The 24,443-nt window shown below is 38.8% G+C and overlaps 1 protein-coding gene across 2 annotated transcripts in view; it reads right to left on the reverse strand.

Annotated features, from left to right (window-relative positions):
- LOC118809529 (growth arrest-specific protein 7-like) overlaps positions 1-24,443 on the reverse strand; it is a 63,143-nt gene that overhangs the window by 16,133 nt on the left and 22,567 nt on the right. For both annotated transcript variants that reach the window (XM_036572940.1, XM_036572941.1), the window contains exons 4-6: positions 18,323-18,408; positions 14,859-14,909; positions 1,102-1,191 (exon numbers count right to left, since the gene is read on the reverse strand). In XM_036572940.1, coding sequence (XP_036428833.1) covers positions 1,102-1,191; positions 14,859-14,909; positions 18,323-18,408 — 227 coding nt within the window. The remainder of the gene's footprint in view (positions 1-1,101; positions 1,192-14,858; positions 14,910-18,322; positions 18,409-24,443) is intronic.

A 24,443-nucleotide genomic window follows, 5' to 3' on the forward strand; every position in this document is an offset into this window, starting at 1 on the left:
AAGCCAAGTGGCGAGGGTGTTCAAAACAGCACTCAGAGCCATGCAGTATGTGAAACACAACTAGAACATAGTATTCAACATGGCTGCATAACATGGACAAAATACCAGCGCTGTGATTGTAGTGACACTACTATGATTATGAAGCGCCTTGGAATATATTAGAAATGCACAGATGCCTGATGCCTTGATTCATCCTCACACAAACTCATGAAATCATTACTGCACACAATTAAGCTTTCAGCGATATCAGTAGTATATATACATACACGCATACATAGTCAAAACTGCATGATAAACGGACCAATAGAAAATGCTTCACAGTTACTTGACTTAAATATTAAGAACACTTTGCTTTGTCCTGTAAAGTTATCATTTTGGAGATACTGGTTTGTTTTTGGACAACAAAACAACATGACGTGCATGTGCACTGTGTTCATATGTTAATGCTATTATGCAAAAGCTTACATGTTTGTACACTCAGAGTTTAACTTGACCCAAATTTTTAAGGTATGATTCAATTTTCTATTTTGAGGTCAACATTCAATTCGATTTTTGATACTTTTTGTAGTTTAGAAATCAGCTCTAATTCAATACTACAGGGACTAGTTTGGTTCAAATAGATAAAAGCTCTCATACTAAACTTTTTCAATACTCTGCCCTCAAAATCAGCCATAAAAACCACACCCACTAGGTCAGTCATTTGAAACTGGATGCATGAATAACAAAAGTGCCCACTTTACCCTGATAAGATACAGTATATTAACTACAATCTTAAAATCTTATTTAAAAATGCTATTAGTGCAGTGGTTTATAAAATGAGTGCTAGGAAGTGACTGTTCATTCCCTGGAAACTGTCATTGTGCAACTCTCCAAGGTAACAATCATAGTTCTAAGGATAACATGACTTTCTTCTTTTGTGCAAGACAAAAGTGTGAATCAAAAATAACCATTATAACCCATGTAGTAGGTCATCGTGAACATCCGTGATTAGCCTTGTGTAGCTCCTATAACATGTATAGACAGAAGTTTGATGTGTTACGTACATGCAAACGTACGTGAAGGTGACGTAACTCTGACTTTTTGCATATGGTGTTCCCTTACCCAAAAAAAATCGCAGTAGCTCCATTCGTCCGGTTTGAGCAACTGCTGCTCAGCCATGTGCAGCGGTAGGGGAAACGTTATGCAATTGATCTGCAAAAGAAGGGACATCACGTTCAGATATTACAGTGATAGCAGGTGTTAAACTGAAATTTAAGAGCTGGAGCTCTACTGCTCATGTGAGTACCATCAATGAATGTATTATTATATGGAGGATTCAACATAAATTATGGAAGGAAAATTAAAAATACTTGTTTTTTAATCTAGGTATATCTGTATCTAGCTAGCTAGATGCAAGTGTGCTTTATGAGCGCATTAAGCAATAATCAGTTAGCAAAATAGTACATTTTATAAGAAAAAGTGGTATCGAGCAAGCTCTATCAAGGTTAATAAAAATCTATTCATATAAAATAGGCCTACTCAGGGGTTAAAGGGGGACTTTGGAAGTGGGGGAGCCCTGTTTTTCTATGGTCGTTTCCAATGAGGAAATAATTATATGGTGTTCTCAGCACCAATATCATGAAAATGTGATTAAAGCTAAAGGCCTTTCTGTTTCTGTTTAATGGCTTAATTAAGTCAATTAATTTACTTAGCTTGCTTAATGTTCTTTGTTAGTTTTGGCATCAACATCAAAGTATGATTCTTTTGAAAATCACACGAAAGCCTTACGTGCAGCCAAATGAACTGTTACAAAGGATGATGCCACCCAAATGACATCCAGAACTGTTCCCTTAATAACTCTTGGAGGAGCTGCCGCCTGTTTTTATAGGAACGCTGGTAGATACAGTAGAGTTTATCCAGAAAACCTGTGAAATCGTTCACCTCTGTGCAGCACTTTACTGCCCAGTTTTCAATGTCATCCAATCAGATTTGGAAATGTTCTTCTAAAACTACTGTAAACTCGAGCCTGTATACCTTACAAAACTGAACAATTTAACTCCTATAAGTAACATGAAATCACAAACGCTGTTAACTAGCTAGCTATGTGCAAGTCTGTACCTTTGGCCATGTCCACATTACCATGCTTAAGTGGCACAAATCAAATTTGTGACTTAATGTGACACTGATCTGATGTTCTAAGAGCTGCATGGACACCCATATCTGATCTTTTTAAATCAGATCTGAGCCACTTTGTCCTTGTTCAGACTGCCAGCCCAAATCCAATTCTTGGCATATCCAGATTGCATGCAGACCGATTTTTTAAACTCTGAACAGAAAAAATACAAAAGAAATATGATTTTTGCAAACCAGATCCAAACCACATTTGGAGATGTCAAATCCAGAGTGACTGAATTGCTGGAATTCGAGAAGAGTGCCAAAGATTCATGCGTATGCACCTCCATCTCTCCTGCATCCGCATTTGAAATACACATCACCAGCATGGTTTATCATTTCAGATGTTGAAATACACAAAGACTGTACTGAAAACAACTTACATTTCCACCAAATTACAGTGCTAGAGATCTGCTGCTCCTAAAAATCAAAGGTGCCAAAAACCCTGGGCCTACTGTGTGAAGACTTGTTTGATATAGCCTTCTCAAAAGTGATGATTTTATCTGACTGTGCAAACTAGACTAGCTACATATGCGACAGAAGTCTTTGGAATTACTTGTAATAATATTACAATAACCTATTTTTAATGAAGCACATCACTTAAAATATGCATCTATACATAAACTATTACACTCGAACTTAAAATACACAGCTAACAACATCACATCATGCAGTGTGAGTGAGTCCTATTTCTGGCTGGATTTGATGCAGGATTGGATCGTATTCTTTCTTTTTTTTCACTCCAATATCTGATCCAGCTCTAATATCGGCCCAGTACTGATACCCAGTATCGGATCGGCACCATCTCTAGTTGCGAAGTAATAAACTCATTTATGTAGCATGTTGGAACATCATTAAACAGCAGACGTTTACATTTTCACAAACTTTTAAGGTCCAATTACTGTTCCACAAAGGTGAAAGGAATGGTGCCAGAACCCTTCAGACCCAGGTTAACCCCTGAGCAAGTGCAGTGCTGCTGTAGCTGTCTGTTCTCTTGTACTGTTAGACCTTGGGCATTTCTTTCCACAGCTCCAACCGAGAAGTTCCTATATGCATTTAAAGGCTCCAAAGAGAGGCTTTGTACCTTAGACTGCCACTTATTATATCCATCAGTTAATAAACCAATGCAACAGCCATCAGACCAAAGCCCCTGTGATATAATAGGACTATTGAACTTCATTTAACTCCCCGCTGGTGCAAACAATGGACCGCTACTGTCCACAATACTTAATTTTCCAGCTATGGTTCAAAACACATTGCTGGTTCAAGTACAAGGATTAACAGTCACATTGGGAAACTATAGCTATAGAACAGCTGCATGTGCTATTTCTCCTTTTTCTGCAAATGTTCCTGTTCTGTAAATGTAAGTGAGCAGTGACAGCTCTTGTGAAATCTGTACAAGAAGCAGCTGTAAGGAGACTGGAGAGAGGAAGAACATGGGCACATGTGGTTGGTAATTTAAACACTCTGTTGGGCTTTTTCTTACAGTATCTCGTGACATTGTTTGTTTTTTCAGGACTTGATCAGCAGGATCAGTCGTTTAGAATTACTTTTACGTGCACTGGTGCTCAGTGACAGCCTGATGTATTTCCTCCTGCTTGCTTTGTTCACACTGGTTGTTCACCGTCTTTTTGTAAGTGAGCACTGCACACTGAGCACATTTACAGCCACACAGACAGCTACATGCAGTGGTTAAGTTGTAAAAAGAGAGGTAGTTGTTAAGAACTTTATATATTATATCTCCAAGAAAATAATCTTCTTAATAAAAAAAGGAAAAGAAAAAAAACAATATTAGAACCAATAGTAGACATATGCAGATATATACATTAGGTGATATAACAATCAATCTAAAGAGGACATACAGTGGGGACCGCAGTTTTACATGTGGTTGTTGGTGGGGGGGGTGGTGTTGTCTTTTGTTTTTGCATCTCCGCACAAATCAAACAATCAAGCTCTGCCTACATGCGCACAGACCACCCCTGCACTAGACCACAAAATACACATGAAGTTTCCAGCTTTCAGTAATTTCCATCTTTCCGTCTTTTCTTTCACAAACACAATGCAAAAGCATACAGTAATACAGCTACTCCCAACTTATTATCATCCATCTTTAAGGCTATAGAATGATCTTCTGCTGACAGTTTTACTCCAGTCTACAGTTCACTACTACTATTGCTACCACTTATGCTATTACTACTAATACTACTACTACCTCTAGTACTACTACCATCATTTTTACAACACTTTTACTACTAATACCTTAACTTGTCTTATTAATACTGCAACCACTACTTTTACTACTACTATTATTAGAATTACTACTATTACTATTAATACTATACATGCTACAATAACCACTATTTCTATTTGTAACACTTTTACTACTACTTTTAATACTAATACTACTATTCCTACTGATACTGAAACTATTACTACTAATACTAACACTATTTCTATTAATACTATTACTACTAATACTACTACAGATAGTAATAGTTACTCCTAATGTATTGCTACTGACACTAATACTGCTACTACTTTTAATACCATCACTACTAATAATACTAATACTGTCACTACTAATGTACTGTTACTGACACTAATACCACTACTACTGACACTACTAATATTGCTACTACTACAACTGCTACTACTTTTACTACTTTTATTGATACTAATACTGTAACTGCTACTACTTTCACTACTATTATTGATACTAACACTATTACTATTACTACCAATACTATTATTAGTACTATTACCACTATTACTACTGATACTACTACTATTACTGATATTAATTCTTCCACTACTACTACAATTGCTACTACGAATACTATTACTACTACTACTTTTACGACTGTTATACTAATACTAATACTATCACTACTTTTAATACTAATACTATTACCACTAATACTATTACAAATAGAACTATTATTAACAACAATTCTCATATTATTACTTCAACACAAGTACAGGTCCAATTTTTACATCTGAATGCCATCTGCTGATCATTTCTGCATACCTACATACATCAGTTATTCACAGTGTCATTAATCAACACATTTCACTGTAGCTCATCTTTATTCCAATCAGGCCAAATATGCTGTGTTCATCCCACATCCTGAGCCACTGAGCTCTCTGTGCTGGCAGTGCTGTCACAGTTAAACTGAATGATGACAGATCTGTCTCACTGCCATTCTGACGCACCTCTGAGCTCCTCATCTCAGCAGAACTCACAGCAGAGCCAGAACATGTGCACAGTCCTGCAAACATCTGGACTGCCTACATATTTAATGTCCCTCACGCACAAAACATGAAATAAGCCCAGGGAGAGTGTTATTCTGCTGTGGGGTTATTTTTCTTCAGGCTAAGGTTGGTAAAAAAATGTTTTAAATGAGAAAGTTACAATTCCACATGCACTTTTTATGCTACTCTGTAAAAACAAACAAACCAACTAACAACAAATGAAGAAGTCCTATAGCATTTTGTACTTCCGAATACAAGATGCAAGACGTCTTCTGTGTCCATGTTTACTGTAAAAGCACTACACAAATAAAACTGAATAGATTCTTTCAGACTTCCTATGCAAACAGAAATGAAGCATAAGCGCTGGAACAGGGGCTTCGCTAAAAAGCTCTTTCTGTTTGGTAGCTGTCAAAACTTGGTTTAGGTGTGATAACAGATCATCTATCAAGGCTTGTTGTGAGCCGTGCATCATAACACTTTCTGCAAGTCGCAAAATACACAAAGCTCTTTACACGGTTTGTTAACGAGGCTTTATGCCACATTGTTCTTGTATTTCATTTTTTTTTTTACCTGAACCACTTTCAGGTAAATGTTTGTGCGGGTTTGTGTATCAGAAACGGTCACAGATAACTTTACATGATCATTTCTTTATCCCTTTAGAATTCAACAGGCTGTTTTTGTTACTGTGCCTTTAAGACTGATATATGTAAATGACCTCTGCTTTGAATGGCTGCCCTGTGTTATACCTCATTCATCACGATTTTCAAAATAGGCTGATTTTGCAGCTTATATTTTATGCGGACTGTATTTAGAAACTAGGTTTTAATAGCGTACGTCACATAAAAGCAAGGAAAATTTTGTTTTTCACTGATATCCCCTATAACACAGGCATAAAATGAACATCTACAGTTTGGTAGCAGCTTAGCTGCCACCAAGCCTAGTGCTCCTGAACTGATTTCTATTGGAATCTATTATACCTTGCACTGCTTCCCCATGTTGTATAATCTCCATTAAAAGCATTGCCAACAGGAAGCTCTGGAGCAGCTGCACATGAGTGTTCACTATGCCCATTGCCAAGTGTGGGCTAAAGGGGTAAAAAGCCCCCCAACATTGGGCTATGGAGCAGTGGAACTGTGTTCTCTGGAGTGACAGAGCACCAACATCATCATGAATGTATGAATACAGTCAAATCCTCACAGCTATGTTCTAGTCTTCTCTGATGAGCAGAGGTTGGTACTGCAGTAAAGGGTGCCAAACTCACTATTAATACACTTGATTTGAGAAGAAACGTTGGATGATCTGTAATCTAGAAACCTTTGATGTACTATGTATATTTATATCATACTCCCATGTTGGTTGTCTGTCTGTGATGTGATTTCAAAGTTATTTATTGTGTAATAATACTTATGTGTCTGACTTGTACTGTATGTCTGTATTGTATTTATTCCACTGCTGCACTGATGTTTAATGCTGGAACAGGCTTGGTAAGAGCTAGAAACGTACACCACCAGCTTGGTTGTATAACACTAAAGAATCTGAATTGTAATTTTTGTGCTCTGAAACGCTGTAAATAAGAGTGTTTATCAGAAGAGGTAATGTGGGAGGTAATTAGAGACTGGTTTGTGGTCACTGTCCTCTTGTCGTTTCCTCCAGGAGAGCAGAGAGGTTTGGTAATGGTTGTTTAATCCTGCCAGACTGCACTGCCAGCTTCCAGCCTGCTAGCTTTAGAGACGACACTCTGTCAGCATCAGTCCCTGAAGACTGAGGCCTGGAGATCTGCAGCCTTACAATAAGAGCTTTATCTACTTTCACATGAACTGTAATCAACTTTGAGAAGGGTGGGAGAAAGAGGGGTGAGGGGGAGAAGACAGAGAGAGAAAGGGGGAGAGAAGAGAGTGGGGGGAGAAGAGAAGGAGAGAGAGAAAGGGGAGAAGAGAATGAGAGAAAGAGAGATTGATGAAAAAGAGGTGAGAGAGAGTGAGAGAGTAGAGAAAGGTAAGGAGAGAATGCAAGAAAAAGAGAAGAGAGGAAAGAAGAATGAAGGACAGAAAGAGTCAGATTAAGAGATAGAAAGAGCAACAAAAGCAAGAGTGGAAGAGAAAGACAGAAGAGATAAAGAAAAGAGTAAGAGAAAGAGGAGAGAAGAGAGCAAGAAAGAGAAGAAGGAGAGAGAAAGTGAAAGAGAGTTTGACTGAGTTAAAGGGGAGGCTGAGAGAAAGTGAAAGAAAACAAAGAGTGAGATACACAGTAAAAAGAGAAACCGTGAAAGAAAGAGAGAAAGAAAAGAGAGTAAGAAAGAGAGAGAGAAGGGAGCACAAAAGCGAGAAAGATAAGAGAAAGGGAAAGAGAAAAGAGAGAGAGAAAGACAGGAGAGAGAAAGAGGAAAAAGAGTGAGAAAAGAATGGGAGAGCAAGAGTTAGAGAGACAGAAGAGAGAGGCCAAAAGAGAAAAGAAGAGCAAGAGTGAGTGAGAAAGATGAGAGAGAAAAGATTAAAGAAGAGAGGGTGAGAAAGAGAGAGAGAGAGAGAAAAGAGAGTGAGGAAGAGAGAATGAGAAAAGAGTGAAGGGAGAGAGAGGGAAAGGGGAGAGCAAAATGAGAGAACGAGAAAAGAAAGAGAAAGAGTGAGTAGGGGGGTGCAAGAGCCAGAGAGAAAGACAGTGTGATGGTATCTTTTCCTCTCTGAGCTGTGATGTTAAGCTCTTGTCTGTAGAAAGAAGTAAAACAAACTTAAATTCACTCTGCAAAACTTCATTGAGTCCAGCTGGTAAACATGGTCACTCCAAAGCGAATTGTCTGCCAAGCTTTTAACTCCTCATCAAAGCCCTCACTGTGTTCTTCGAGCTTAGAAGAACTCCACCTCTAACTTTCTGGCCTTGTACAGCGGGATTGGACACTTGGCACGGGTCTCTTAAAGCCCTCTTTTGTCCAGCACTCGGTCCTCCTGGAGAGGAATGTGATAGTGAAAAGAGAAGATAAAGCAAAGAGCAAGTGGTAATCCACTGCGGCTGTGTGGAGGAGGACAATGGCGCTGCTCTCTGCAGTAAATGAGGAAAGTTTTTATCAAGTTCAAGACCCCAAGCCATGCAGTCCTGGAGAGCGGACGCTCAGACCGTCATTGACTAAATGAGTTGCTTACAACTATGCGAATGTCTTTTCTTAACAAAAAAAATGCAGATTAGTGCATTTGAGTAGTATGTTATTGAGTTTTCAGGTATGTTTTAGTCCATTTATAGTCAGGCTTCAATCCAGCAACTTCTATTTGGTTTTGAAAGACCAGATCTCTGAAACAGCAGAACCTATTTTTACAGTCTGTATTTCTCTAACAATATGTATAGCTGCAGCTGAGTAAGCTGAACATTGCCTGACCACTGACATCTACTTACATTGCCATAGATTCATTAGTTATGTTTATTTTAATAGGGAACATTGTACAAAAACATCTTAAGTGAGAACAGATGCTTTGCACAGAGTTAGCAACTACTACATTTCCCAGCAGCTACTAGCCTGATAACATAGACCGGTGATCAGTTAATTGAGGATTGTATGTCCTTGGAAAGGCCCACTGGTTTTCAAGAAAGACACACACTTCTCAGTTCTGAAGAGCTGAGTTTTTATCCAGTGTTCAAATTATATTTTGTCTTTCAGGGGGTCTCTTCAAAGCTTGTCTTCTTCAAAGCATGTTGTAATATACAAACACACATACACATAGCTTTACATTATAATGTGGTAAGCTTGGACGGTAATCAGGCTTGAGCTGACTGACTTTAGTATCGTCAATCGCTGCTAGTTTCTATCTATCACCATTGTCAGTTATCAGTTAAATATCCAAAACCAGGCCATCCACAGCGAGTCATTTTTGTCTCGCAATCTGTTTTCACTTAACAAGCTTTCTGTTATTGTGTAACATTAGTCCATGTTCTGAATCAGCCCTGATATGCTATCTGGCTTTAGTACATTCTATAGAAGCGCAAGGTAGATCTTTTTCCCCACCTGTGGTCACGCTTTCTAACCTGATAAAACCGTGCAGCAGCCCTCCACACACGGAATGTCTTCCCTCACAAAACATCAACAGGGGCCTAAAACCTTTTTCCAAACTGATTGCATCAGTTGTCGAAAGAAAAAAGACAATGCATAGATACATGGTTAAGCTTTAGCTGTTGTATTATTTCAACAAGAAGCAATTTCAATAAGAAAAAATGTATAGTCAGTAAACATACAAATTATTAAGACTACCAGACCACATCACAAAGAAGGTCAGCTTTTAACAAAGAACCAAGTTTCTGACCAGAAAGCATGTTTATTTTCTCCAGTATGGCAGGAAGTGTGGGGTTACCACATAGTATCATGAATAGACAGTATCATCAATTGGTGATGGCTAAGAGCAATAATGTATATTTAGACAAGTGATTATTGTCTGCAGCAGTATTACAACAAACAAAATCTTGATCCAAATTCAGTATAAAAAAATGAACAAATAAAAAAAAAAATTAAAACAAAATGATGTTAATTTGTGTAATATCAGCACTCTTTCTAAATTTTTTACTGTATTGGATCATATTAAAGGATAGTAAAAGTTGACACAAATTCTGGCACTGTTTTGAAGTTTTAACTCTAGAAACATATTGAACATTTGTTTAATATGTATGAGTACCTATAGATATGTTTAGTTTGCTGCATGCACTGCTCTGAGCTATACGGTGTCTGTGTGCACTCTTGCACCGGTCAACTCCAACTCCTTGCAAGATGAGCCTGCTTAAAACAGCCAATCTGATTAAACACAGCAATCATGTAATCATGTAAAGCCTACAGATAAAGCAAGACTAGGCAAGCCTAGTTTTGCAGGACCTCTGGGCTGCACGCTCTCTCCTCTGCAACCTTGGGTAGAAAACTCAAGGGGCGAAGCAGTCATTTTAAAAGTGAAGGGCACACTGTTGTCAGTACATGACACCCCTCAAACCACACACCCCACACTTGTAGGTTCAGTATTACTGTTATAAAGCCTGTAGCAGTATGTGCATTTTTACGATCAAGCCTATTAGAGTGCCTGGGGCAGTAACATATCCTACAGGGGTAAACCAGCTCATAATCACATGGTCCAAAATTAGCCTTTTAAAATTTTTTGCTAAACACACAATCTGCTCCAAAAGCACAAAACTATGCTTATGCTCCAAAATAAGAAGCTGACCCATCACTGATCAGTGGTGGGGTAGTTACTCAAAAAATACTCCAATACAAATTACTACTACTCAAAACTCTAATGGGATCACTTTACTTATTACTTTCAAGAAAAAGTAATCTCACATATTCTCATGACTTTACATCTACATTACTTTCTCAACCTCAAACAAATCTATACCAATCTTAAATAGCTGATCTCACAGCATTTAAAGGCATCTCACCATCTCATAAGCTAAATCCAGTGTGAGAAGTTAAAGTGAAACAACGTTAGCTGGAAAAAAAGCTACTTAAAGCTACTTAATAACTTAATAAAAGGGAATGCAGTACTAAATACCATTTGTTAAAAGTTCACTTATATAGCAAATAATGGGCTAGTCTACCTGTTTACTTCTGCATTGTTTAGTTTAATTAACTTTTCATGCACCGTTTAAGATAAAAAGTTAAAAAGAAATAGTTTTCCCACTGATATTCAAATACTTTGCATTTACAAATTTAAACATAAGAATAACAAATGCCCATCCCTAGTAATACACCTCTGCTACTTAACACTTAACGTCACCAACACTATGTGTTCTTATTATATTTCATTTCCTGCAGCTCACTTTCGGTTGATGCCAATTTAACATGCTCAATCGGCCAAAACAAGAGCTGACAAGGAGCCACTAGAGCTCTTTTAGCTTGCGCTAAACTTCTGTCCTTTCAAGTAAGGACACACACCTGTATGAAACGCAACAGCCTTGGCCTTAGCTTACCTTGGATGGGTGGCACTAGGCAGGCTAACTTATGGTGAATTACCATTGTCCACCAAGGGCTACCTACACTAAACGCATGCGCGTTTCAACAAAGTTATCAGTCAGTTAATCAGTCAGTGAGCGAAACTGCCTCTTCTAGGATGGCCTGCTAGGTGGTCCGACAACAAAACAATTCAACAGGCTACAATACCAGATTGCCCCACAGCTCTACTACATAAAATCAATTGTAATATACTTTGAGATAAAATACAGCTCTTGTATACAGCGATACTGAACTCGCACATTTGAATCCTAACACATGAATGCAGAGCCTCACACACACATTTGTTCTGAAATTTCAAAGGCAACAACAAAGCTTAACAATATGGCTGATTGTTGAGCAATAATAAACAATATAATGAATCAACTATCACAAATGAGCATGAGAAAGGCTACCATCTCCCTATATTTACACAGATAAAACCACAGGACAGAAACAAATGAGCTCTCGCAGGAGAACTTCAAATCGTGCACTTTTATTTCATGTTTGCATAGCGACACTTCTTGGAAAACAGCAAAACAGAAAGACGCAGAGATACACTCTTAGTAGTTTTGTTTCATTTTTTTATTTATTTTATTTTATATATTATATTTACTTTTATTCATTGATTTTACTGTTTTTAAGAGAGCTCAAGCCTCATTCTGGAGTGCTAAGCTCCTGCTGGCTCCCCCATAATTCGAATGCTGTTCTTTATCTATATTCAGTATTAGAAAGAACAGCACTTGAATCATGTGCTGAATGTTGCTCCATACTAGATTCTGCCACATTTTCACCAAAATATCAGAAGCTGCAGCGATTCTGACCTCTCATACTGGAAGATACAAAAGTGATCTTTTTCCATCCTTCACAGTTTGCCTACTCAATAAACCCTACTCTGTTTATGAGAGCTCCAGTGTATGAAGCTTTACATGGCTCCACTGTGGGAATCTGTTCCTTTTTTATAGCTGTTTTGAGAGAAAACTGGGTCACTCACAGCAATATACTCTGTTAAGCACTCAACGACTGAAAGCTTGCCACTGATCTGTTGCTGACAATCTAGTGTATGTAACTAAATGGTACTCAAGGGAGACTATTAGCTGCCTTTTCTTTTCAAAGACTTGAATGACATCGCTGTAAATGTGCAGACCTCTTTTTTACTTCTTAAAAATCCACTTGGGGAAAGGAATTAATCCATGTTAGAATAGTACAGATGAATGCACTAGGTCATCTATCTAAAATCTTTAAACACCACGTTACAATTTAATTAGCCTGCTCCCCTAACAACCCCGGTGACCCCTGCGATGGTGTGCTGTCATGCATGAAATTAGCTAAGTTTCACTCTCAGTGAGCGCTTCCTATCCCTGTGCTTTCAATCAACAGTGTTGTCCTACGTTCCCATGACAACAGCAGATGTAGTGCCCTGTCAACTCCCCTGGCCCAGTGTCCTGTGCTTCTCCTTCACACCAGGCATGTAAGTGATAGAGCGCTGAACAGCACTGATTATTCTGCACAAAGCTCCTTTCAGACAGGTCAGAAGGCCAGACCACTCAGACCCTTCCTTCCTCCAACAGTGTGACACTGCAGAACAGATCTATAGTATGGCTGTACAACAACAGACCTTTAGATGTACCATGCAGCTAGTACACAATACTAACATTTCATCGTGATGGCCCACTGTAGATGCTTTGTAGATGCTCACCTTATCTTTTACTGACATTAAAATACATATCTATTAAATTCACCAAAACTTTTTCCTAACCTTCCACTTAACACTCGCTCTAACCCTAGCGAAGTAATGTTATAGGCAACATATTGTCACACCTTCCGATTTTGCTGTAATTTGTGGGAAGAACGATGAGGAAAATTCCCTACACCATGTCCTAACAGCAAGCGACGTTTGAATGTAGTATCTCATTATGTCACAAAGCCTTTAGGAAGTCCACACGGGAAACGTCAAGTGTGTGTGTCTAGTCGAAACATAAACACACGGACGTTTCAGAAAATTGAGACTTCAAATAAAACGGCAGAGTATTTTAGCTACGCTATTGTGTTACACCTGCAAATGTATGTAATGTATGTAAGTTATGGTAAGTTACTTAGCTAACCAGCTAAGTATACTAATCAATCAATAATGTTCTGTAAAGTTTGTCCAACAGTTGTCCACCAAGGAACACATTCGTGGGCCAAGCTTGGACAGGTCGATTCGTTTCACCAGATAGCCAAATGCTCACACTGGAAAACTGCTACAAAGATCACAGAATTAGGAAGATCATGAAGAGTAAAGCTGCACTACGTACATTTTTTGGTAAAACTGAAAGAAGTAGCAGAAGAAAAAAAATACCGCACAAGTTGTCTTTCAACGAGCTTGCAATTGTCAGATTCATTGTCCGAAGCACGATGACCAGAATTACACATTTCCACCAGAGAGGCTCCCAAATAAATGCGAGCATCACATCCGGGTACTCTGCCCTGGCATAATCAACGAAATAGGGGTTGATGGGTGTCCTTTCAGTCTGCAGTAGACCCTACCCAGTGGCCAGAGGAGTCATATTTACAATTCGATTTCCTATAGTTTTATTATCATGGCATTAAGGCAAAATTTGGATTTTGACAATAATCATGACACAAAAATGACTTCAGGAAACAGGCAGGTGACGCTGTTTTACTTAGTGCCTATCAACACACCAGGGGAAAAGCCAGCTGGCTGCAGTCAGTGCTAGTGAGCCTACTGTTAGTTAACCTAACCGTTCAGAATCAGAATCAGAATCTGTTTTGTTACAGGATAACATTAAATTGGCTTTTCACTGTGTTTTATGTACTGCCCTGTGTTCTATGTACCGCCCTTTCAATACAGCATCAACATTCACTACTTCCACTTTTAACATTACATTCATTACTTTGACTTTAAACATTACACTGTTGATCTCAACATCATTCATTTGCCTGCGATTAAGCGTCTGCCATAGATGTACACGTACTGACTGCCCGGGTCCCACAGTTTACCATTTTTATCCTCTCTGTGGATGGCCTGAAGCCACAGATCTTTTGCTGTCCTTCGCTATTCTGAGTAGTAAAGAAAATCATAAACTAGGTTTTTTTTATTGTTGGGTGAGCAAAATGTGCCACTGCAGCCTTTAGGGGCACTGATATTTCCAACTTGGCGCTGGCACTCCGAATGGTTTGTTTTCACCCAAAAGGAGGCATGGTTGTTCGGATGAAAGGGAGGTGACATATGCTTGCTCTCATCTATCCCCAAAACTTACATAGTATAGCTTTAACATCGGTAAATTCCATGAAGAAGAAGTAAGTTTTCAATGACTCACAGGCAGCGTGCTCTGCAGCCTCGCACAAAGTGATCTCAGCCTAAAATACATCTCAACAAACATATGTGCTCACTCAGTGTAACTCAAGTCAGTCTGCTGCTGTGCTTGCCTGTGTTGTGTGGGGTGTGGTAGAGTGCTGCAGTGATCCAGCTGTTACTGCTGTGTGGTTTTGGAGTACTCACAGTAACTGAGGTCTCGCGCTCCTGCTTCCTTGGCGTAGTGGACACAGGGCTCTGGAGGAGGACGTAACATATAATTAATCAAAACTCCCTTTTGCCATGGACATCATTCCACATTTTGTTCGCATGAAATCACAACCACGGTGAATTCAAAACGAGCTGTTTTTGCTGCTTACTACATCAAACACTGAACACTTGCAAAGCAAGGAACCCTTATCACAGCTGGCTCTTCACTGCTGCTCTTATTGTTATGGTCTTGTTGTCAGTGCTGCTATGGTTTCAGAGGAAGTGACAGTGATGGGAGGAGGTGTGAACTGTAAAGTCATAAAGTTGCTATGATCACAAAACTGTCACTTGCATCCTGAGGTAATTAGGAAGGAGGGAGCAAGGGAAGGGACAACGGTGAGGGGAGGACAGAAGGAGCTAGAAGAACCTCCATCACCCTCATATCCAGCCTCTACACTGTACAAAGCATGATGCAAGCTGCACTTTAAATAAAGTGCAATACAGATTTACAGGTTGTTCATGGCCGCTGTGCTAATTCTAAACAAAGACTGAGTGGGTGGAAAAGGTAGGCAGTTCATTTTACTCTTTAATAAGTTTCCCAGTGCTTTGACTGCTTGTTGCCTAGTACAAAATGTACACTGAAGGCCAAATGCATGGAGGCAAGCAGTGATCAATTTGTCAACAATTAACACATTTACTGACATCTAGTTCAACCAAAGAAGATTTAACCAGAATATTCCACTGGTTTGCAGTTGATATATTCTTACTGTAGTATATTCTATGTGAAAAGTCTTCACTGAAAAAAGGCCTTACACTGGCCAGTTTTAAATTATTTACAAACACACTTGATTTAATGAATTCAACATTCAGCAGCATCTGAAGCAGTTAGATATAATTAGAGCTGCAATAAAACTCTACAGGATGATCACCAGAAGCAAAACAAAGTAAGAATCAATTAACTGCAGAATATTGCAGCCGAACTGTAGTCAAATCCTCTTAATCTACATTCTAAAAAATCTACACACTAAGATGCTTCTTTGCACAATACCATTGAAGAACCACTGAAGAACCCCCCCCCCAACAAAAGAACCTTTCCATGGATGTGTTCCTTAGAGAACCATTTTTAAAAATGTTTTTAAAGTCAACTTTCACATAATGTAAAGGTGTTAGCAGGAACCTTTAAATTGGTATGGATAACAACATTATAAGTGTAAGTCCTATTGCCAGGAGATTGTAAGTTCGATCCCCAATGATGCCATAGTCATTTGTGGCCAGGAGTGCATAACTGGCCTCGCTCTGCCTGAGTGGGTAGGATGGTCCTCCCTCACTCAGCACAGTGCTAGTCAACGCGGGCATCTGTTAGCTGATGTAACAGAACTGGCAGTTAGCATTCTCCTCCAAGTGTGTTAAGCTGTCCAATGATGTTGCGTTAGCAGCAGTTCGAAAAGATATGGTGGTGCTTCACGTTTCTCGCACTTGCTAGCCTTCACTCTTCCAGCTTGATAGCAACTAAATATAGGTAGAATCTAACCCGTGGGAACTGGCCAAGACTAAACGTGGGGAGAAAGAATTATATCATGTATATGAGGTTCTTCCTTAGGAGTGGGCAATCTGACAATATATATCGTTATCGTGATAATTTCACAACCCATTACAACACATTACAAAGAGAGCATAATTTGGTTAACCCCTTAACTGGCCACAACTCACTGGCAGGTCCAACGTTTTACTGAACAACAAGACTTATGAATAACTAGGCAAGCTAGTTTGCAATGTGGTCCATGTAGTCACTAAACAATAAGCCTAAGGATGTAATAAGCCTGGGATTTTAAGAGGTTAACTGGATTTAGTTCAGCACAGTGTGTGAAATGTTGAATTAAAATCAATGTACTTAAATGTGGCATTACTGGTCCTTTTTGTCTGTTTTGTCAACTTATCAAACTTCAGAAAAATAGAATATTCTGATATATACACTATATGGTCAAAGGTATGTGAACATCCTGCCTAATTATTGAGTTCAGGTGTTTTAGCCAAACCCATTGCTAACAGATGTATAAAATCAAGCACACAGCCATGCAATCTCCATACACAAACACTGGCAGTAGAATGGGTCAGACTGAAGAGCTCAGTGACTTTAAACATGGCACTGTCATAGGATGCCACCTATGTCCCTGCCCTGCTAGATCTGCCCTGGTCAACTGCAAGCTATTATTATTACGATTAGTAGTAAAATGGAGTGACAACAGCTCAGCTATGAAGTGGTAGAACATGCAAACTGCCTCTTGGAAGTAACATTAGCACAAGAACTGCCAGGAGCTTAATGAAATGGGTTTCCATGGCCAAGCAGCTGCACACAAGCTTAAAATGTGCACGGCCAGGCATTAGCTGGAGGGGTGTAAAGCACCCTGCCACTGGACACCGGAGCAGTGGAGATGTGTTGTCTAGAGTAATGAATTATGCTTCACTATCTGGCAATCTGATGGATGAATCTGGGTTTAGCATAAGACAATGCTACCTGCTGGAACACACAGTGCCCACAGTAAAATCTGGGGGAAGAGGGATAGTGGTCTGGAGCTGGCCACTTCGTTCTAGTGAAGGGTGACGTTAATGCTTCAGTATACAAAGCCACTTTAGACATTTTATGCTTCTAATTTTGTGGCAACGTTTTGGGGAAGGCCCTTTCCTGTTCCACCATGACTGTGCCCCTTTGTACAAACAGAGGTCCATAAAGACATAGTTTAAATTGGTGGGGAGGAACTCCAGTGGCCTGCACAGAGCCCTGACCTCAAGCCCACTGAACATATTTGGGGTGAACTGGAATGTTGATTGCGAGCCAGGTCTTCTCATTTAACATCAGTTCCTGACCTTACAAATGCACTTTTGCCTTAATGGGCAAAAAATCCCACATATACACTCCAACATCTTTCCCAGAAGAGTGGAGGCTGGCTGTTAGTGCCCATGGTTTCGGAATGGGATGTCCAACAAGCTCATATAGGAGTGATGGGATGGTCAGGGGTCCCAATACTTTTGGCCATGTAGTGTAGCTTGTATCAGGAAAATGTTTTTTAAGTATTGTGATATTTCTGCCACTTCACCCACTCCTAATCTTCACACTCATAAATCTCTTTTTCAAACATGATTCAATAGATTCTTTAAAGAGACTCATCCACAGCACTGCTCAAAGAATGCTTTTCCGCAAATTTTCAAGAGATTTTTTTACATGAAAAAACATTAGCACTGTCCACTATCTCTTGAAAAAATATGTTTTCATGTTTTTCTTCCAAACCTTTGGCTTGTATGTATATATAAGCTCTAATGAAAACATTGCTTACTAAAAGTTCTGAGGACTCATGAAAGACCAGTTGCGTAAGGTCCAGATTAATTATAGCCTGAGTTGACTCATGCACACTGTGTTCTCAGTTAAATGAACTGAGGCGGACACTTTTGCAGATCAGTCGTACCTGTTGATCTGTGCTAGGCTTCCGCTGGAGCACATGGGACTGCTCCGTCTGATGCAACGGGCTACCACTGCCATGAAATCCATTCACTGTGAAGACAGAAGGAAGATAGTGGGAGAGAGTCAGTTTAGGATTTTCTCTGAAACTTGGAACCAGATCTAATCTAACCTTAACGATATTACAAAGTCATGTTCACAGGAAAAACAAAATGCTGACAGATAGAAATTGTTGATGAACGTCTTCCATTTCCTCAATGGTCCTATGTGTGCAATACTCAAGCTGCACATTTGAAATCTAAGAAATGACAACTGCAGAACAACCGCAGCAAAAAAAGCAAGCTAACAAACCAAAGGAAGTGTTTTGTGAGGCACTTCTCTAGTTTTTTTTTTTCTTGCTATCATATTTCTTTCTTCCTCAGCATGTACATGGCACCTCCTAAATATAGAGTCTAATTTTAATCTCCTTGCCTGTATTTTTAGGGTTGTAAGAAAAGAGCATGTTCTGATCGTCTACGCATGATAACATGCTGCTCTATTCTATTCTAACACAGGGCAGGCAAGCACAAAAGCCACCCCTATGAGGGCTTTATTTAAACTTTAAAACCTCCATAGAGAACAATGTAAACACATTGAATAATTCAGCTCTGAATAATGAACTAGAAAGAGAGTAGGCTTTTGATCAAACAGAATAATTTTAACTGTCAGTCAAAACAATTTACCACACCACAGTGTCTTTGGGTTGGTGCTCATTTTTCCATTGTCAGCTGCTGGGCTAAGGTCCAGTGTGCAAAGGAGGCAGTTCACCTCATGACCTCATGTGTGCATGATCTCAACAAATACATGGTCATGAGTTTTGAAGCCCCTGGTGAGACGTATCTAAGTCGAGAAGTCCTTATCCTGAACACATTCGCAGTTTCCTTCCTCCATTTATATCCGATGACACTGATCTCTCTCTAATTTCATTTGTTTTTTAACGGAGCAGTTTCAACATTCTGAATTAGCTCTAAATTCCATTATCTCTCCACTGCATCAAGGGACTCTCCTGTACTTGTTTGCTATGTGTTCTTATATGAGTAAGTAAACCAGTGCTCAGGTCAGCTCACTAGACCAGACATGGACGATGAACAAATTCTAAGTTGGCTTGACAAAGCCAGCTGGCAACAATTCAAACGTTAAAGCAGTTTCACTGTTGAATGTTTTTAATAACTTAGTTATACAGCAATTCCTGATAGTTACTATGAGGTTTCACAAAACAAGCTTTCAGCTTGTTGTTGGGGCATTGCTTGGTGGTTGCTAAGGTGTTGCTAGGCCACTGCTGTTCCATCCCAGCTAGGTGCCAAGGTGTTGCTAAGTCATTGCTATGGTACCATTTGTGGTTGCAAAGGTGTTGCTAGGCTATTGCTGTGCTATCCCAGGCAGTTGCCAAAGTGTTGCTAGGTCATTGCTATGGTATCTTATGTGGTTGCTAAGGTGTTTCTAGGCGATTGCTATGCTAGCCTAGGTTAAGGTGACCAGATTTCTGAAATGAACACTTAGGATATTTCCAGTTTGGCAGTAAATATATCATTAAAATATCCAATGTTTTTTTCCCATGAAATAAAAATGAGGGTCAGTCCCAGTTTCATGTGTTTTAACCATGGTAACTATTGTACTGTAATAAACTACGGTGAAGGCTGGCTGATAACACTGGGTACTAACTAAATAACTTAGTAAACCATGTCAGAAAATCATACAGTAACCTACCATGCTGAGTGAAGATACAATAAACTATGGAACACTCAATAAAGAAAATGGTCAAACACTTAGCGCTTCCATCGCAGCAGTATGCTGTGAAAATGGGGACGTCTGGTCACCCTATCCCAGGTGGTCCCTAAGGTGTTGGGATTTTCAAGCCATCTTAACTACTCTTGAAACATATCATCTCTGTCCAAACAGAGATGCAAAACAGTAACTTTAAAGGAGAAGACAAAATGTTCTTACCTTTTAATATAAGTTACTGTAAAGAATTTTCTTCTTGTTTGAGCAGTGATGTCATGTACAAATTTTCCTGTAATGTTACTTTTTAGCATTATTAAATCATAGTAATTTTACTTTTACCTTGCCAGTATTATTTCTGATAACTAGTGAAAACTTCCAACCTGAGAAAGCAGCTAGCTGACTGGCTAACTTGTCTTAGCTAAATAGTTTCTACGTTCTTTTATTATTTTCTTTTCATTTTGTCGATTTCAGAATAAGTGTGACAGATCCTGAAACCTAAAACCTTTACTTAGATGTTCCATAGTGAGGGATTTCTAGCTAGCTGATTTAGCTAATATTAAAAGGTTTCTCTGGTCAAGCTCTGCCTCTCTCAGTATCTGTATCTCCTATGTTTTCCCTAATTCCACTCCCAAACAGTTCTAGTCCATTTTGTGTTTCCTGCTTTCCTCAGTAGTGTGTCCACCTGTGTCTTGTTCCTCTGCATGTACAAGCAGCCCTCATGTGTCCTTGTGTCTCTGTCAGGTTGTGTTTGTTTTTTGTGAATGAGCTTTCTGCCATATTGCATTTTCTTGTATTTCACTTATGTTGCTTAGTTAGTTCCTGGTCTTGTTTTCAGGGTGTTTGTCCAGTTTCTGTTTAATTATACTTTTTTTCTCAGTTTAGTTTGTTTTCCCCACTTCAGTGCCCTAAGAAAAAAATGGCTTTTAATTTTTTTACACTGTAGAGGGTGTGCAACACCTATAAAGACAACAACAGAGAAAATGTGCTTTGCCTTCTTTTTACTGAACCTACTGAAAAAGCACACTATGTTAAAGCTGAAATTGCTAAAATGAAATTTATAAATGAGAGAATTCATTCATAACTCACTCCTTCACATCTCACAGACTAAAGGTTTTCCATAAGGGGTTGCTGAAACCACTCAAATATTTTTGTGCTCATCACAGAAAGATTGGCATCCCACACCAGCAGCATATCACAAATTGCATGTATTTTCAGTCAGTTTCAATTCGAGAGTGTCTGAAGTAAGAGACCTGAAAAACAGCCCAGGTAAGTACACAAACACAGACTATATTCTCTGATAAGGGAAATGTGTACTTGATCGGAGGACTGATATTATTGACATGCAGAGACTAGACGCATGCACACCATGATATGCACAGAAGCACAAGAGGATTTCGGGAAACTGTAGCGTGCCTGGACAGAAATGTGAACATCTGTATAGTGTCTGAATGGAGACAAAACATTTAATATGACCAAAACTGTAACAACATCCTCCAAATCTCCACATTGCACACATTTCTCTGTGTATATACAACCCCATTTACAAAAAAGTTGAGACGCTGTGCAAAATGTAAATAAAAACAAAATGCAATGATGTGCAAATCATTTAAACCCTATAGTTAATTGAAAATAGTACAAAGACAACATATCAAATGTTGAAACTGAGAAATCTTGTTTTTTAAAAAATATATGCCCATTTTGAATTTGATGCCAACAACATGTTGCAAAAAAGTTGGTACAGGGGCAACAAAAGACTGGTAAAGCTTGTAATGCTAAAAACACCTGGTGGGTGATTAGCAACAGGTTAATCAGCAGAATTTGGAGAAATTTCTATATGCAAGGGACAAGGCCAAAAACCAGTATTTGCTGGCAATGCTCTTTGGGCCCTCAGGTGGCACTGCATTAAAATGATACATGATTCTGTAGTGGAAATCACTGCATGGGCTCAGGAACACTTCTGAAAACCACTGTCTGTGAACACAGTTCGGCGCTGCATCCACATATGCAAGTTAAAACTCTAAAGTGCAAAGAAGAAACCACACATAAACAGGATCCAGAAATGCTGCCACTTTCTCTGGGCCCAAGCTCATTTAAAATGGACTGAGGTACAGCAGTTGGTCTCCACAGTTCCTAAATGCTTACAGAGTGTTGATAAAATAAGAGGTGTTGAAACACAGTAGTAAACATGCCCCGTCCCAACTTTTTTGGAACATGTTGTTGGCATCAAATTCAAAATGGGCATATATTTTTCAAAAAACAATAAAATTTCTCAGTTGCAACATTTGGTATGTTGTCTTTGAAGTGTTTTCCTTTATGTGGTTTATATGATTTGCATTGCATTCTATTTTTATTTACAATCGGCACACCATCCCAACTTTTTTGGAAATGGGGTTGTATAATAATATGCAAAAGTTTGGGCACCCTGGTCAAATTAAGTTTGTTCATCTTCTTGGTGAAAATAAGATAACACATCCCCTACATTGAACACACTTCTGCACATTTTAATGTTTTCTGCATCATAGAAATCATAGGGCCCTACGTTGCTAACTCTCTACCAATTAAATGAAACTAAGGGCACCCACTCGCCTCCAACTCAATGTGACACCTAATGTTTAAGGTAAGCTAGTAATTTAGCCTAGGGAGCCATGAATCCTAGGGAGCTTTGCACCTTCTTTCCGTAAGCTGATTATTCATCTAAAATAAGCACTGGATGAGTTTTTGAACAGAGAGCTTATTTACTCTTACTTGAGTTCTTTTCTTTATTATTACTTTTACTTGTAATCAAGTGAATTATTACAACGGTAGCAGTGCTCTTACTTAACTAGGGATTTTCAGTAGTCCTCCCACATCTAAAGCACATTGGACATTGTTCACTCTGTGTGCTGCAGGTGGCTGAAAATGGGAGTAGGGATGGAAAGATTATTAGAAAGATTACTCCCTGAAGAATGTTGTTAAGAAACAGCGGAGGAAGATTATTTTGACCACATTCAAACTATAGCAGATTGTTTCTGCTTACTATACCCTTGAGAATGATGAGCACTGAAACATTAGGTGTGTGTGCTGACTCTGCAGAAGTAGAAATGAAAATGAAAATAAGTATTTTTTTTTCTTTTTTTTATTTTGTTTTACCTGATGTTCCTTTTGATGGTTAAAGAAGCATTTATGGCATCTGTTGGAAGTCTAAAAACTGGCCTTCAGGTCATCACCTCACAAGCTCAAATGTGAGAACAATAATGCGAACACAATTAGCTTCTGGGCGTGGATGAGCGTGTATATGAGGGGGTGGCTGAATGTTATGTAAGGGTGGAAAGAGGTTTTACAATATACCACATTCAGACCAGTAAACAGACTATTATCATATGACATTATGTAGAAATTGCACAAAAGTCAGAACACCGTTCGAGTCAAAACGGCCATTAGGTACAAGTTATTCATTTACCAGCATCAAGGAAAACAGCAGACAACATATATTTAACAGAAAATCAATACCAAAAATCAATACCAAATTATAGCATCATTTTTTTCAGTATTTAGTGTGCACACTCTTTGCCTTTATCACAGCATTCTTTTCGGAAGACTTGCTTACAGAGATCTGCAGAGATATTTTTCCACAACTCTAAAGTTCAGTCTTGCAAGCTGGTTACACTCTGTTCTTCTCACCAAGTAATCTCAAACACATCTAATAAGAACTCACTCTGAACAGAAACACCTGTGGATTTTTCAGATCTGAAGCAGGAGCTTGATTTTCCTTTGATTTTATCTCTTAAATGGTGCTAAGCAATTAATTGTTTTAATATTAGAATTGCAATTTGAACAAGTGCAATTTTCAAACTGCAAGAACTGCTATTTTCTTTCTACCCCACATTATTCAACACATTTTAAGAGGGAAAATTTAACCTTAAAGCGCAGAGCTTTATCTGATGGTGACAGTTTTGGTGGTCTACCAGGTCTTACATGGTTGTTGGGAGTCACATTTTCTCTATAGCTTTTAATCATTGGTTGAACTCCAGTTTTGGTAACTCCTGTTTGTTTTGACTTATTTTTCTTTCACTTTCCCCTTCCTCATACAAGTGTATAATCTTATATCTAATCTCCTCAGAAATATCTCCTGAAAAATGAATAACTTCTATATAATGTCCGATTTGCCAGGAAATGATCTAAGCATGAAAAAAAAAAAATCAAAATTAGAATTTCAAAATTCTTTAAACGATGTTCAGCACTCATTTTAAAAAGGCTTTGTTTCATATCCAGCAGATCACACTGCAGAAGTCAAGACTTCATTGCTGTTGTTGTTCAGGTTGTTGATGTCTTGGTAATCTTGACTGTGAGGGATTCACACGCACCGCACAAGTGGCTCCAGTGTTCCG

The sequence above is a fragment of the Colossoma macropomum genome, unplaced genomic scaffold, assembly GCF_904425465.1.
Source record: "Colossoma macropomum unplaced genomic scaffold, Colossoma_macropomum, whole genome shotgun sequence".
In the NCBI taxonomy this organism is placed as follows: Eukaryota; Metazoa; Chordata; class Actinopteri; order Characiformes; family Serrasalmidae; genus Colossoma; species Colossoma macropomum.